Raw genomic sequence first — 16215 nt, forward strand, 5'->3', positions numbered from 1 at the left:
ATAACATCTATCCCCCCCCCCAAAAAAAAAGACTGAGAATTATGAAATATACTAGAAGTACAAATGCCAAATTTTTTCCTTTATCTAAACAACATAAAAAAATCAAATAACTTTTACAGCACTAATTTTGTCATTTACAGCTAACTACTTTAATTTATTTTATGGAAAAAGAATACACTCAATATTTTATAATAATTCTTCTCCAGTTAAATAATTTTAATACCAGGTAAGAAAACAGAAACCTGCTTTGAATTTACAAAAATATTTTAGATTTAGAAAAAAGAGTTTGATGAATGTTATTCATGTACCATCATCTTTTAAAAGAGAATTCAACAACAAGAAATAAACAGCTACAAATTTGTTATTTATTTTGTATAAATCCAATAATACATGAACACAATTTTTTGGTCTATCTGTAACTTGAAAAATTAATGAACAGTAACAGATCAGAATATAGCAGTAATTTTTTTAAACAATTTTTAAACATTTATAAATTAAAAAAAAAAAAATACAGCATGGAACAAATTAATTGTACATCCCAAAAGAAAAAAAATTCCTGTGGCCTAGGTCATTAAACCTGACTAGTTAGTGGGAAAACAAACATTAATAAATAATTACATATAAAACTCGTACACAAATGCCTGATTAATAACAAGATAAGCTTTCCGCAAAATTCCCACTGAGTATCAGATAAAATGACTAGTTTACAGAGCACTTTGGAAACAAGCAATGTTTAATAAAAACTAGAACGTAGAAAGACAAACATTTCAATAAAATACCAGTTTCACTACAAATCAAAGCTCTACAATTTTATAAATTCATATATAAATAAAAATGCACCAAATTGTTGTTCTACACAAAAATTCTAAAAATGGACACTCAAAAAATAAGTTCCCTTTTTAATCCAAAACCTATTTTACAATATCATAGTATTATAAAAAAATTTATGATTCTAAAAATGTTTTATCAATTTAGAATTATTAAAAGATTAACTTTGCATTAAAGATTATATTTTCTGAACCATAATAATAATATGATTTGCAACAATTCTTTCAGTATTCTCAAGTTATAGAATTCAGAATTCAATAGAAAAACCTGTACCATGGCAAGAGTGTCTTAAGTAAGATATTGTACGAAACAAAATGAACAAATATATTGTGATGCAATACAAAACAACCAGAATTAGATAAAATTCTAGAAGTTTTAAAGTTGTTTAAAAGAAAAAGGTTCTCATGCCTTTGGCAAACTTTTGATCCTATATTTCTAAGTATAAGATTCTAACATCACTCTTTCATAAGTTTTGATTTATAATGCAGCTATTTTGCTACAGATTTCTTCTGTGAACTCTGAACACTTAGCTTTACCACCAAGATCAGCTGTTCTCACCTATAAAAAAAATAAAATAAAATTAGAATGTAAATGTTCAAACAAATACTCAATATTAAGTTTTAAAAAAAAACACGTTTAAATCTTTGTCTTGGTAGTGTATATTGTAACATTCATCTGTGCATATAGCACACTTCAAGAGCAAATCATGTTTTTAGATATTATTTTCAAAAAACTTTTTCCAAATTTCTTATATAAGTATTTAATGTAAAAATACATCATAAATTAATTTCTAATGAATGAGAAAGATATCCATTTCAATATAAAATTAAGCTTATTCTATGAAATTACTTCATGTTATAGTAAGATGAAACAATATGTAAAGCTACTTTCATTCAGTATATTTGGAATATCAAAAATAAATGAAAGGGCAATAAATTACAGTAATAAAATTTAAAAATATTTCATGGGAAATAATGCAACTGATAACACTTAAGAAATTTAAGTTTTGAGAATCTTTCACTTTGCACATTTATACTTTTTTAAAAAATTATTTTCTTAACAAACTTTTGCAAATTTCAAGAATAAACTCAACTTGCGAAAGAATTCACAGCATTCTTCACATAAGCTTTATTTTTCAAAAATATAATTATTACAATACATGAAATTTTGGAAATAATACATTAACAGAATACCTATAGTTATAGTGTTGTAATAAAAGAAATAATATTGTCATCTCGCATTTCAATCATCTGAAATGGACATGCGAGAATTTTTAAATTTAAAATATAGTATTGCTTGCAGTTGGAACCCAGAAACTTCACGAAACACTGAAACTAGATGTAGCAAAAACAAATGCAAGAGTAACAGAAACGTGACTGCATGAAACATAATTTTAAAAAAATTATTGCCAGGAATGAAGTTGAGCTAAAATGGTAATGAAATCTCTCAAAGAAATTTTGTTAAAGAAACATATTAAGTGAAGATCACAGCAAAAAATTATCAAAAATATATATGGCACGAATCAAACATTCATTTTTTTACAATTAAAGATTCACATTTTAATATCTTTTTTCTTAATGTTAAGAGCAATTTAGAAACTGCTAAATAACAAAAGTAAAATTATTTCATAGCAACATACATACATAATTTTTTTTATAAAGAAATAAAAAACAAACATACCTTGCCTTCTTTAATGGTCTCAAAACAGGCTTTAGAGATTTTATCGGCATAACTAGTTAAGTTCATATGCCGTAACATCATAATAGCACTCAAGAGAAGAGCAGTAGGATTAGCCTTGTCCTGACCTGCAATGTCTGGAGCAGTTCCATGAACCTGCAAGGATAAATATGTTATAATACAAAATACAAATGAAATTAAAAAGCAAAATTTTCTATTCCAGTAAAGAATAACAATTTAAAAATGAAACTGATAAATTGTCAGCATAGAATGAACATATACAAAATGGTAATTAATAAGAACTGAAAATGGAATATTTAATTTCAACTTGTTATTGACATAGTAGCAATGCAGTATGAAAAATGAAAGACCCCTTTGAACTATAAATTTTTTTTTTTAAAGCTACTGCTTGATTTATTTAATTTCTGCTAATGGAATCAAGCTATTTTTTCTGCTAATTTTAACAATTTAAACAGAATTTTAAAAAAGTATACCTGCTCTGTTAAAAATATAGTCAATTTAATTTGACTATTTTTTAAAAAATAAATCTCATATAAAGGACCACAACAATCATGAGTTTTTAATTGCAACACAACTCTTCTATAAGAAAATCTAATAAAGAAGCAAAAAATAAAATAAAATAAGGGGTAAAATTATTTGACAATACTCATCATATTGCAAGATCCTTTATTAAATTACAAAAAATATACATTGAAGATATTAACCAAATGTAAACTAATGAATTTCACTGCTATTTAAAAATAACAAGTATCAATATAAAAGATGTAAACAAGAGAAACATCAAATTAATGAATAAAAGCTATTTAAGTGAATAATGGTATATTTGGAATTCTGAACATTTACTTGGAATTCTAAACTTTTCTGAACTTCTAATAAGCATTAACTTCTATGAAAAATTAATGAAATAAAACATTTTGATTAGTCCAAAAAATATTCAAAGTTGTTTCAGAATAGAAACATAGTTTTGGGATTGGTAAAAATTATTGCATTTTAAAATGTCATTATTTCTTCTTGGTATTACAAATCATCCATGATGATACACCACTGAAACTATAGTATCTGTCTTTTCAGCTAAAAATGTTTCAGTATCAATATATTTATATAAACTTTTATCTAGCAAAGATGACATTTCAATATTTGCAAATAAATCCAAAAATTCTAAAATACATTTTTACTTTAAAATTCAAATTAAAAAAAGACCTTTTATAAAATTCTAGTTCAAGTTATTAGATTATTGCTTTAGTAATATATCACAAAACCTTTATCACTTTAGAGGACAGCAACATTATATTAGTACTTCCAGTAACAGGGGGAGGGGGAATACAATAGCAGAAGATAATGAATTTTATACAAGCACAATAAATATGGAAAATTAATGCTGTGTTTTTATACAAAATTATAGCTAAAAAAATTATAAATCTATAAAGAGAGAAAAACATCAAACCACAAAGCAAAAATCAGAAACTTTAAAAAAATCTGTGAATCAGTACAAGGCATTTCACATTATGTATTGTAATCTTAAGACTATATTGTTTCAGATTAAACACACACACACACATTTCTTAAAAATGGCTTCTAATTTTGGCTTTTATGATAGTCTTTATTATCCTGCGTTAGAAAAGTAAACATTTTAATTTAAAAAAATATTTTTAAACTTCAGAGTTTTCAAGTAATTTATAATGTGGTTACACAAATATCATTGCAATTTATAATTTTTATTGGAAGAAAAATTATTATACTTATTAAGAATGTATTGTATTTTATTTCTGTTTCCAAAAAATACTTAAAATTATTAGCAAAACATGATATTTAGATTAAAAATATTACTCAATAATTTTAAAATCATTATTTTATTTTTATATCAGATAAATAATATAATTAATCATGCATCGTAAAACTTCATAAAATACATAATTTACAAAAAGAAGAAAAAAAACTCAGCATACCCTACATGCAGTAAACATACTTACGGATTCAAAAACAGCTCCTCCTTTCCCAATATTTCCACTAGGAGTAACTCCCAAACCTCCAATAAGGCCAGCACATAAATCACTAAAATAAGAAAAACATCTTAAAATAGCAAATATCCTTTCATTTTAACAAATTAAAATGAAAAATATAATTTCATTGAGTTTAACGTGATAATAATAATAAAAAAAAAAGCTAAAGTAAGAAAGAGACTCATCTGATTTTATTCCAACCATTCTCCAAGCCTCCTCCTTCCCTTTTGAAAAATTCCTTTTTAAATGCTAATTACTACCAATTTTTAACTCCAAATAAAACAAAATTAAATTTGCTTTGATTTTAACTTTATGTTATGTATAAAAGAGTAAAACTGTAAGAATAACTATTAATATCATCTTTAAAACAAAATTTTAGAAAATTTTATGGCTATAATACTACTTTTTTTTTCTGCAATGTTTGCCCACTTTTACAAATTAACAGCTGATAATTTTTGTTGGCAATCCTATTGGCATTTAGAGAAAAAAAGACAATGTCACAACTCTTTTTTGAGTCCGTGCTCTTGAAACCATATCTAAATATCTTAAAGATACTCAAGATTAATAGATCAATATCCCTATGGCTTCTCTTGTGAAAGATTATTCAAGAAGTCCTATACAGTACGTTTCAAAGCCTTAACTTTTGAGTCATATGTAGAAGAAATTTAAGGTCAACAGTGAAAATTGAATACAAAAACTTTGTTAGAAACATTAATCTTTTAACTGCTAACAGTACACTGTGATATTAATGAGATCCACTTTTATACTACTATCCCTCATCTATTAATACATAAAACTGTCCAAGGCAAATCTCTATTTAAAGTCTATTTATTGCATATTAAAGCATGGTTACTAGCAAACTGCAGATAAATCTATTTTTTAATGACACATACATACATATAGCCATAGCAATTAAGGGTTGAAGCTAAATCAACTCTAAGATGGCTGATAGTAGCAAATGAGTAGATGCCTAATCATTGATACATTCTAATAGAAAAAACAGCAAAGAATAGAAGACAATCTTCAAATGCTAACTATCTTTTTATTACCATATATCAAGTAAATTCCAGTATCTTGAGGGTAATTTGTTATTACATCAGCCAAAAATATAAAAAGAACACTAGCTTTAAAGCAGCCTATTCTCCTTTAACTGCAACAATGAAATTTGTATCCTACTTCCATAGCCAATTTCTAAATTATAGCAGGTCATGATTTCATCATAAATTTCAGCTGAATTGGTATGTTCACTGGCACTCCAAGGACTAAAATATGAACCTTTGCCACTACAGGCCTTACATATTCATAGACAACACATCTTTTTTTACTTTTTAAGTGCTACTAGAAGGCATAGTTTGTGCAACTCTTCAATAACAGAGTTGAAAAAAAATCTGTCAAACTTTAGAATTTATTAAAAAAAATTGCATTAAATGCTAAAACTATACAAAAATGTTTCAGTCAAATACTATGAAAGGGAAAGCTTGATTTTCAAATGCTTGAATTATTCAAAAATCAAAGAATAATTTCATATTAGTCAAAAGTTTTTATATATGATTTTTTTTCTTAAATAAATAAAAGTAGAAAATGTAATTAATTTTACGTTAAAAAAGCAATTACAATAAAACTTACCTTAAAATATCTCCATACAGATTTGGCATGACCAGAACATCAAACTGTGCAGGATCTTGGACCATCTAGAAATAATTTTAGAAATTAAGTTTTCATTCCTTTTATTTCTGAAATAATGTCAATATTCATCAAAAGATTTTACAATTTTATCAGTTACTGATAAAAATAATTATTCATAATACAATCCTCTTTGAGATTTTTTAATTTACATATACAAATTACCAAAATTGGAATGAAAATATATATATATATATATTGTTAGTAGCAATTATATTATTTCTTAAATTATTTGACTCTTTGTTAGATACAAATGATCTTATAAATCACTAGAGATATTTTATATTTATTATTAAAACAAATTACTGAATGTTTTTAACCCTTTCAAGATTCTTAAGGAATAGGGATTAATGAACTTTCACCATTAGTTGTTCACCTGTAAGTACCTAAAAATGTAATTGCATTCTGATTATTTGCCATGCCAATGGCAATATAGCATTGAGAATCTTTTTCTCTATTTATATACTTTATGTTGAATGATCTGTTGCATATAGAATCATTCAATACAAAATTTATTTCACTTGGATGCATTTTTCTCCCTAGAAATGGTGTTTAAATTCAGGTTGGCTGATAATAGCATTATAGTGATTAATAAAAAGTATAATGGAATATTTTTAAAAAATCTGGAAATAAATATTAGAACATAGTCTAAGGAGAAAGCAATTAAATTATTGATTAAATGTGTACATTCACAAAGGCAATTAATACATGGTCAATGGTAATTCCTTATGCAATATTTTAAAACATTAGAATAAGCAAAGAAATTAAGTAATTGGAATAAGCAAAAAAATTGTATTAAAAAGGTAATTAAGCTTTCCTTTGCAAACTGGCTAACTCATTACAGGTAGAGTATAAAGTACGAACAAAAATGTTTCAACCAAAATAGCAGCTTGATTTTTTCATCATTCAGAGCTAGAACAGGTCATTGCCTGAAAGTGATCCTCCTTGTTCTCAAGATATACTATATCAAAAAGCATAACTTTGTCAAAGCGCTCAGAAAAGAAGACAAAATTTACATGCTATGTTTATAATACCATTTTATGTTTAGAATACAGTAGTATAAAATGCAAAACTGATTGCAAAAATAAAGTCTTTTTGTGAAAACTATTAATCTAAGTAAAAATTTTTATATTTAATTCCTTATTTTTTTAAATATTTTTAAGTTTATCCTTTAATATTTATATAAGCTTATTTTATAAGTTTCTAAATCCACTTTAACTAATTTTAATTTTAACAACCCAAGATGAATCAAGTTTTAATGAAATCTTAAGAAAAATAAAATAAAGTAAAAAAAGAAAATAAATTTCTTATAGATATTTGATTTTAAAAGTTAAAGAAGACTTTGTAAATAAAACTGAGCAAATGATCTGGCAGGTTGCTTCTCTTTTAATATGAGGCATAAAAAAAAACTACAATTCATGAAAGATTAAATGCACAAAGTAATGCAAATCCAAATCATTAAATGACAGAAATGCCCATACCATATATGCAGCATTTCATATTTTAAAAACATAAAATATGAATTGCTACATAAAATTAAAAGTGTATAATTAATAAATATAAAAGGAATAAGAATACTTTCGTTGCAACATTCCAATAACTAACAATTTTTAAAATTACAATAAAGAACATACATTTAAGCACACTGTATCTAGATACATTTCTTCATATTTAATATTAGGATGCTTTTCAGCAACTTCTCGACAACACTGAAGGAACAAGCCATCAGACATTCTCCTAAAAATAAGGATTGCATTGTTATAATACAGATAAAATTAAAATATAAAACAAATAATATACAGGACTTAAGTGTGTGTGCATTAATTAAATATATTAAATGAGAGTTCCCAATAAAGAAAGAATGTGTTAAATCCTTTAAGCAACATCTTTTTTTTTTTTTTTTTTTTTTTTCTTTTTTCCCTATTACAAAGAAAAGTAATTTTCAGCAGCGATAAAAATTATTTTGTTAAAACTATAACTAGGAAGCCGCTCTTTCCAAATAAGGCAGAAAGAAGGAAGAGGTGTGGAAATGTATTGAAATATTATATGGCTTCAGAAGGGAATTTTTTCTTAATTTAATAAATTTGAAGCATATATGTTCTAAATTTGGGGCTAAAATAAAATATATTCTAAATATAATATAATAAAATATATTCTATTCTAAAATATGCATAAAATTGAAATTATTATTATACTTGTATGAAAAGCATCTTTTGGTAAATGAACTGGCAATGAACTTCTTTAAATGACAGTTTATTTTCTTGATAATGATTAAGCAAAAGTTTCAATTGTTAGATATTTTTTAAAAGTTCTTTGTCAAATCCACAATCAGCATTAGAATAACAAATACTGCAAGGCAAACAGTAAGACAAAAATAAAAAGTTGTGGAAATGTGTTAAGAATGTATAGCATCAAAAGAGGGGCATCCTTAGCACAGCAATCATTTATTTCATGCATTTATGTTTCATGTCATATAACGGATTCACATAAGACAATTACTATAGAAGTTAGATTAAGAAACCAAATGCTTATGCAATTCAGAAGCTGAAATGATTTTTTTTTTTTTTTTTTTTTTTTTTTTTTAATGTTTGAATTTAGGTGAATAGGAAATTTTAAGAATGCAAATTCACAGATATTATATATCAGTATATGTATATATGGTCAATGAGATTTATCAGTCATTATTTGTATTATTGTAAATATAAACTACATATAAAAAAATAAAGATGAATAATTTCTAGATGAGCAATTATTACATAATATGAAGAAAAATGTTAATCAAATAAAAAAATTTTTTAATGAAATTTGAATTACTCTGTTAGGTTATAAATGAATCATCACACAATGTTTCTGCTGCTTACACTTAATTTTATTTTATCTACTTAAACTTTATAACTAAACCTATTATTATAAAAAAAAGTATCATTTATAAGACAAATGTATTTAACTTCCATAGCTAAACTAACCTTGTTATTTTTTTTTTTTCTTAATAAGTCAAAATGTATTACAAAATAGATTTCAAATGACATATAATACTCATTAGCCCGATTTTGAAGGTCTCCCCTCCCCCCCCCCCCAAATCCTATAAATCTAAAATATTTTTTTTAAGTTCATCTTTGGAATATTTTAAGGGATATAAAAGCAATCTTAATTTTAGAATTTTTATACTATATTTGGAAATATTTACATTTTTTAAATAATTTAATTTGAATATAATTATTTTAATCTTCGAATTTTTAACATAAATCAAAGAAATTTAATGAAATGTATGCTGAGCATTAATTGATGAAAATAATTTCAAAATTGATAAGTAAGAGTAAAAAAGAATCAAGAATAAAAAATAATAAGTCACTTTATTTAGAATTAATATAAGAAAACTAAACATAGAAACAACCAGAAACAAGTAGTTTTAAACAGCAAAGTTGCTTACACCTTCCAAAAATTAGTTACTCAAAATTTATAAGGTAATTAGGTGCTTATGAATATTTACAACCCCTGTTTTCTTACTGACTTTCTGATTATGATAAGCTCCTTTATGTATAATGCAACCACTTTGCTGATAAAATTTGAAGTGAGGGGACATAAATATCCATAAGAACCAGAAATCATAAAATGTTATCAAAAAGGAGACATTCAAAAATTCAACATTATAGCAAACAGTTAATTATATTAAAGACTAAAAAAAAAAAGAATAAGAGATAAATCAATCAAGACCGGTATAACTTACATAATGTTAGCTTTGTGAACAGCTGTCACAGTTTTACGATTATTCTGAGTGGCATATTCAAAGGCATATTCTGCAACACGGTGAGATGCATTTTCTGTGATAAGTTTAATGCTTTGAACAACACCAGGTACAATCTACATGGGAAAACAATAATAAAAAGATCTTTAAAAAGGAGCAAAGGAAATTAAATATACACAGGAGAGGAAATTAAGAAAAATATATGAAGCTGCTGCAGCGACTTTGCTTTTAAATATAGGATTGTTAAAAAATGAAGTAGCAGCAAAATCAGGTGTAGGGTGGTAACAAAAACTATTAATGTTAATAATTAAATGAGGAAATAATCCCACAAATTAAAATGTTCATTAGTCACTTCAAAATAATTTCAAAGGAAGTTGTTTCACCTTCATTTAATATTGAAATTTCTATTATCTATGTATATATATAATGTTCATATTTCAAATCACTTCACAAACAAGGATTAAAACATCATAATAATTAGCAAGTTATAATTAACATTTGGCATGCAATTGATTCAATAAAGTTTACTCAAATCTTAAATCAAATTTAAAGAATATTAAATAATCCACTTCTCATGTTTCAAATAAAGCACCCTACCTCATGTTCTATTCCACTATATTCACCTTCAGTATTTTCTCTTATTGTAACAACATCAACATCATTGTAGAGAGTCTCAACACCATCAATAGATCGACAAGGTCGAACATTAGCATACAGATGAAAGGCTCTAGAAAGAAGAAAAGCACTTTAATCACTCAAAGATTTTGCTTTTCTCACAAAAGGGGGAAAAAAAAAAACTTACTGTCGAATAGCTAAGTTAAGAGATCGATGTCCTTTACCAATAGGAGTTGCTAATGGCCCTTTCAAACCAATTGTGTTTTTATTAATGGAATCAATGGCTCTTTGGGGAATGCCCATTTTACCATCTGGTCCTTTTACAGGAGTCACGTCTTCAACTTCCCATTCAATTGGAACCTGACAATAAATAATGCATTGTATTATTACCATATAAATAAAAATAAGTATATTAAGGCTAAAACTTTTCAATGGAAAAAATCAAACTTCTCTGAATTAAAACAGAAAAAAAAAATGTTTCAATAATAAAAAAAAAAAAAAGCACATATCATATTAACATATAATAATTACTAAAGAATTTACAAGGGGGAGGGATTGAAAATTCTCTTTTTAAAGAGAAATTTGAATGTATCTAAATTTTTTTAAGGCTTTATACTAGGATATTCAATAAAAGAAATCAATAAAAAATATTTATCTCTATAAATTATATAAGATTCAAAATATGAAGGGAAAAAATATTTTTTAATTAAAAAAAACAAGAAAGTTTGCAATTTAACAATTAAAAAAAAACAAATAATAAATGCTATTTACAAAAAAGTAAATAATTTTGAGTATTTTTAATTCAGCATATCAGTCTTCCAAGATAAGTGGGCCAATGAAGAAACCTAACAACACTGTTTTACTTCAGATATGGTAATATCTACTAATAAAATTGTGTTACAGTTTATTTGGGATGGAGAAAATTTATCAGAAATTCCATCCATTATATTTCAACAAATGCGCTGATAGACCTTTGATTCATTTTATGAAGTAAAAAAGGATATAATTGCAAATGAAAAGGGATGCAAGATTTCCTGAAAAGTAAACATGCAATAAAAGATATATATATATATATATATATATATATATATATATATATCCCACCTTCACATTTAGATTTCAGATAAAGAGAAACTAGTTAAATTAAAGCCTCAATTTTATGTAATCAGATTCAGTGGCACAAATTAACTATAGGTTATCATTAGCAATATCTAAATAAATTTACATTAGTTGCAGTACTCTTGTCTTAAAAATAAAACGAAACTTGTACTATAAAGATATAAATGCTATAATTACATTTATGTAAAAAAAAAAAATTAACTACATAAAAGATTAAAATATATGAATTTTGAGATAGAGCTTAAAATCAAATAACTATAAAATTTTAAAGACAAAACCTTTGAGCAAAAATCCATTAGAAATAACCAAAAAAGCTCAAATGTTTCACAGATAATGTTAAATTAAATATATTTTTCAAATCAATATATAAAAAATTTTCAAATATAATTTTTTTTTCTAATTAGAAATGGAGAATATCTTAGAAATTCCAGATTAAAATCAATTTATCCAAATATCTTAATAAAAATTTCCAACATAAACAATATGGTTGTATAAGCCTTGTAGGCAAAATAAATTTTTAAATGTATCTTATAATTTTAAACAAGCAATTCTTATACACATATAAATTTTTTTTGTGCATCTTGGAAACAGCTATGATATGGATAAAATTTTATATATAGATAAGGTTTTGCTTTTTGAATTTACCTATATAAGTGTCTTTCCAGAAAAAAATGCAATTTTACAATATATATATATATAATTATTAGAATAAGTATATTAAACATCAGTTTCGAAGTGTAGGCAGTGCAATATTGTGGTCAGAATAACATGAATGACACGTGTTGTGGGTCCTTGGTTTGTACTTTTTGCATTTATAATTAATATTTTTGCTTTTTAAGTTTATCTACATAGGTGTCTTTCCTAAAAAAAACCCACAATTTTACACACACACACATTTCTTTTTTTTTTTCAATTAACTATTAGAGCCTTTTTCTATCTGTTCTCATGCTGACAATGTCATACAACGCCAACTAGTAAATTTTTGTGGTACTTGCATTGTTGCTACAAGATAACTTACTGGTACCTCAAAATTTTGCGAGATAGTATTATATGACATTATCTGAATACGAATATGTTCAGCCTACATCCAACAACAATAACCAATCAACTTGTCCTGCAAGTAACATTACCAAATTTGGGCATCAAACCAATGTTGGATATATTTTTCTTTGTTTAAACTAAGGAGCACATAAGGTTTACTCATAATATATATTAGTAGCCAACCTGAGCTCTTTATAATGTCTAGGAAATCTTTGAGAAAAACATTTAATTTTTATTTATGCAACTAAAGCTTGAATAAAACTAAGTGTATTCATAATTTTTTTTAATGGCCAGTTCTTATGTAGGTAAGATTGAAAATTTTTCATATGTAATCAGTATGTGATTTCCATTAAAATATTTTCTCCAAAAAAAAAAAAAAAAAAAAAAAATTATTTTTAATAAAAATTGCCAAGCAAAGGCTAGTCACCAGGGTATTAAGCCTTAATAATGGTACTTAAAGTGTGCTTTATGTCAGTACCCATATTTTCAAAACTACCAAATTAGCATTTTTCCAGGTTACTAGATATCTAGAAAGTTCACATCTGATTCTGAAGCGGAAATAAAGCACATGCTACCAGACACACACCACCTTTTTTTTTTTTTTTTTTACTAAACAGTAAAAAGCATAAAAGCAGCTCATAGTTTTGCTAGCCACAACACTATGAACCAAGCATATTAAAGAATCGCACTAACTAACCGAGGTAAATTTATTTTAATTAACTCTCCTCACCACACATTCTAATTTTATTACTATGATGAAAGATATTAAATGCCAAAACCATTAACATTTGACCCATTTGTCTAAATTGTTTCAGTTTTTGTACCTGCAAAGTAGCAAGTTCATCATTTCTAATGATTTAGTTATCAAGCAATGATCTTAATTATATTTCCTCCTTAACTATACATTAACAAAATCTGAATAGATAAAATACAAATAGACATGTAAACAATACAATAGTTTAAATTACATTTGCAGCCTTGAATATTTTCTGCACAGCAACAGATATTTCAGGACCAATACCATCACCAGGAATGAGAGTTACAGTGCGAACATCAGACTTTTTTCTTAATGATTGGAGGCCACGCAAATTTTTAAAATTTGATAGCTGTTTCGTTAACTGCAAAAATAAGATAATTATTAGTATTAACGAAAAAACATAGCACAAAATAATTAATTTCAACTTTTATAATATAAAAAAATATCAGCAGAATGGGAAAAAAATTAACTGATGCCCTTCATAATTGTTAAGTCCTTATAATAATTCAAGAATTCATGTCAATTTACTGCTCTGAAATGAGCTTTAGAGTTGAAAGTAAATTAATTTCATTAGATCTACATCAAAATAAAAATAAATAAAATTGACACATGATTTCAGATTACAAGAAATGAATTAAAACAATAAATAATTTTGTAATCAAAATGCTAAATTCATCAAATTCTAATAATACTTCGATTATTTTAATAAAATATTTAAAGTTCACTCCTAGCATATGTATTTAATAAATAAAACAAAATACTTGTTACAGAGACTTTTGATTAATTTACCTGAAATAAATGAACTAATTTGAAAATACTGGAGAATAAATCAAAAAAATTTAAAACGGTATATCAATACAATACCAAATTAAAAAACATGATTTTATTTCAAGGCACCGAAAAACTTAAAGATTATAATTGTCCCATAGAAAAAATCTCTTACCAAACAGTTCCTTATTACATTAGCCATTCTCGGAGAATTATTTATACTTCAAATATAATTTTAAATTATCTTTTGAACTTCTTATTGACCTTGCCGCATGCTAGTACAACGAAGAGAGAATGAGAGAAGTGTTGCCAAGTTATGTAAAACCATATAACCCTCAATCAGCCAAAACTTTGTATTGCAAGTAGTAGTAATTTTACTGTTATTTTTGTTTTTACAATTTTTTTTCTAACGAATGGTAACTTGAATTCAAAAAATTATGCTGTAATTTGAATTAGTCAATTAAATTATTAAATAAATGTTTGTTTTAAAAATAAAATAAGCTCTTTTCATTTTGAATCTACTTTATACTAAGACGAACCACGAAATTTTAAATGGTGATCAGGCAGAGTGGATTTGTGCGACGTCTAAGCCAGACACCCACTTTCCTAATTTCTACCTGCACCAACGACAGACCAGTCAATCACAACACATTTCTTACACACAATACATAATTAATAATTAATCTTCGGTGGTATTAAGTCCCGAATCCTCAATCCTCCTGCCAAACTGACAATTTATAATCCTGCATCCCATCAACCCATTTGCGTCCCGTCTGAATAAGTATCCGTGGAATTAGTCCAAAATACTGTTCGATATTATTTAGTTACAGTGGTATCATGCAAATGCAACAGATATGTTCAGATATTTTACTAGAAATCAGATATAATCTGTAATAATTTTTAGGAAAAAAACTAAAACTAAATGGGTATTCGAATTTGATATCCAGAATGGAGGCAAAGTATACCATAAATCAAACACTCTTCAAGAAAAATATCAACTTTATCTGAATAACAATTTACTAGAAAAATATCTACTTTATATGAATCTAATGTAAATTTTTGATACTAAAAATATATGAATTTGAATTCTAAATGATTTATTTATTATTTGAATTCTAAATGATTTATTTATTATTTGAATTCTAAATGATTTATTTATTATTTGAATTCTTTGATTTATATATATGTTCGTATGTATATGTCGTATGTATATATTAATCTAATGTAGACATCTGATATCGATAATATATAAATTAATTTCTTATTACAAAGTTGGACATCTACTTTAAAATTATAAATAGCAATAATAATTGTTACTTGGCTTTTTATTTATTTATTATTATTATTATTTTACTTTCTCATATATGAATTATATAAAGAGAAATTTAACTCGAGAATGCTAGAAATTCCACATTTCAGGAACCTTTCTGAGTCTAGAAAACACATTTTTCAAAATATGTTTGTCTGTAAACACAGTAATTCAAAAACACTATAATCTAGATGATTGAAATTTGGTGCTTGATCTTTACATCAATAATTATTAGATTTTTATAATATTTTAAATCTATTCATAGGAAGTCTGTCTGCCTTCTGCCCGACTGTAAGTAAACACAATAGTTACAAAAGAGTGTGATGGATAAAATTTTACACCGTAGTGTAAAACTAGAATTTTGTATTTAAAATGTAGATTTGTATCAAATGCGGAATCAGATCCATCAAAGAGTTGGCTGTCTGTTGATTTATACTTTCAGATGCATGTAAACATATCAACTTGAAAATGCAATGATTTAGATATATGAATTTCGATCTGAAATCGTGTTACTAATATTTTAGAACAGCGCCATATTTCGATTTTAATCGCACTGGAAAAAGACTTCCAAAATTCCGGTTTTTTTTTCATTAAACTACTAAGTCTAAAAATCTCATGTGCACTACTCTGAAAATAAAAATCCGAGCATTCT

General features: G+C 25.6%; 1 protein-coding gene across 1 annotated transcript; it reads right to left on the reverse strand.

Annotated features, from left to right (window-relative positions):
• Positions 1-343: 343 nt before the first annotated feature.
• On the reverse strand, positions 344-14586 carry LOC129989056 (probable isocitrate dehydrogenase [NAD] subunit alpha, mitochondrial). The gene is made up of 10 exons (XM_056097371.1): positions 14430-14586; positions 13698-13847; positions 10757-10929; positions 10552-10681; positions 9937-10070; positions 7844-7946; positions 6153-6217; positions 4497-4578; positions 2509-2661; positions 344-1386 (listed from the first exon to the last, which is right to left on the reverse strand). The coding sequence occupies exons 1-10, from the start codon at positions 14454-14456 to the stop codon at positions 1306-1308; spliced, it is 1098 nt and encodes a 365-aa protein (XP_055953346.1). The 5' UTR covers positions 14457-14586; the 3' UTR covers positions 344-1305.
• Between the last annotated feature and the right edge of the window lie 1629 nt (positions 14587-16215).

The sequence above is a fragment of the Argiope bruennichi genome, chromosome 10, assembly GCF_947563725.1.
Source record: "Argiope bruennichi chromosome 10, qqArgBrue1.1, whole genome shotgun sequence".
Classification (NCBI taxonomy): domain Eukaryota; kingdom Metazoa; phylum Arthropoda; class Arachnida; order Araneae; family Araneidae; genus Argiope; species Argiope bruennichi.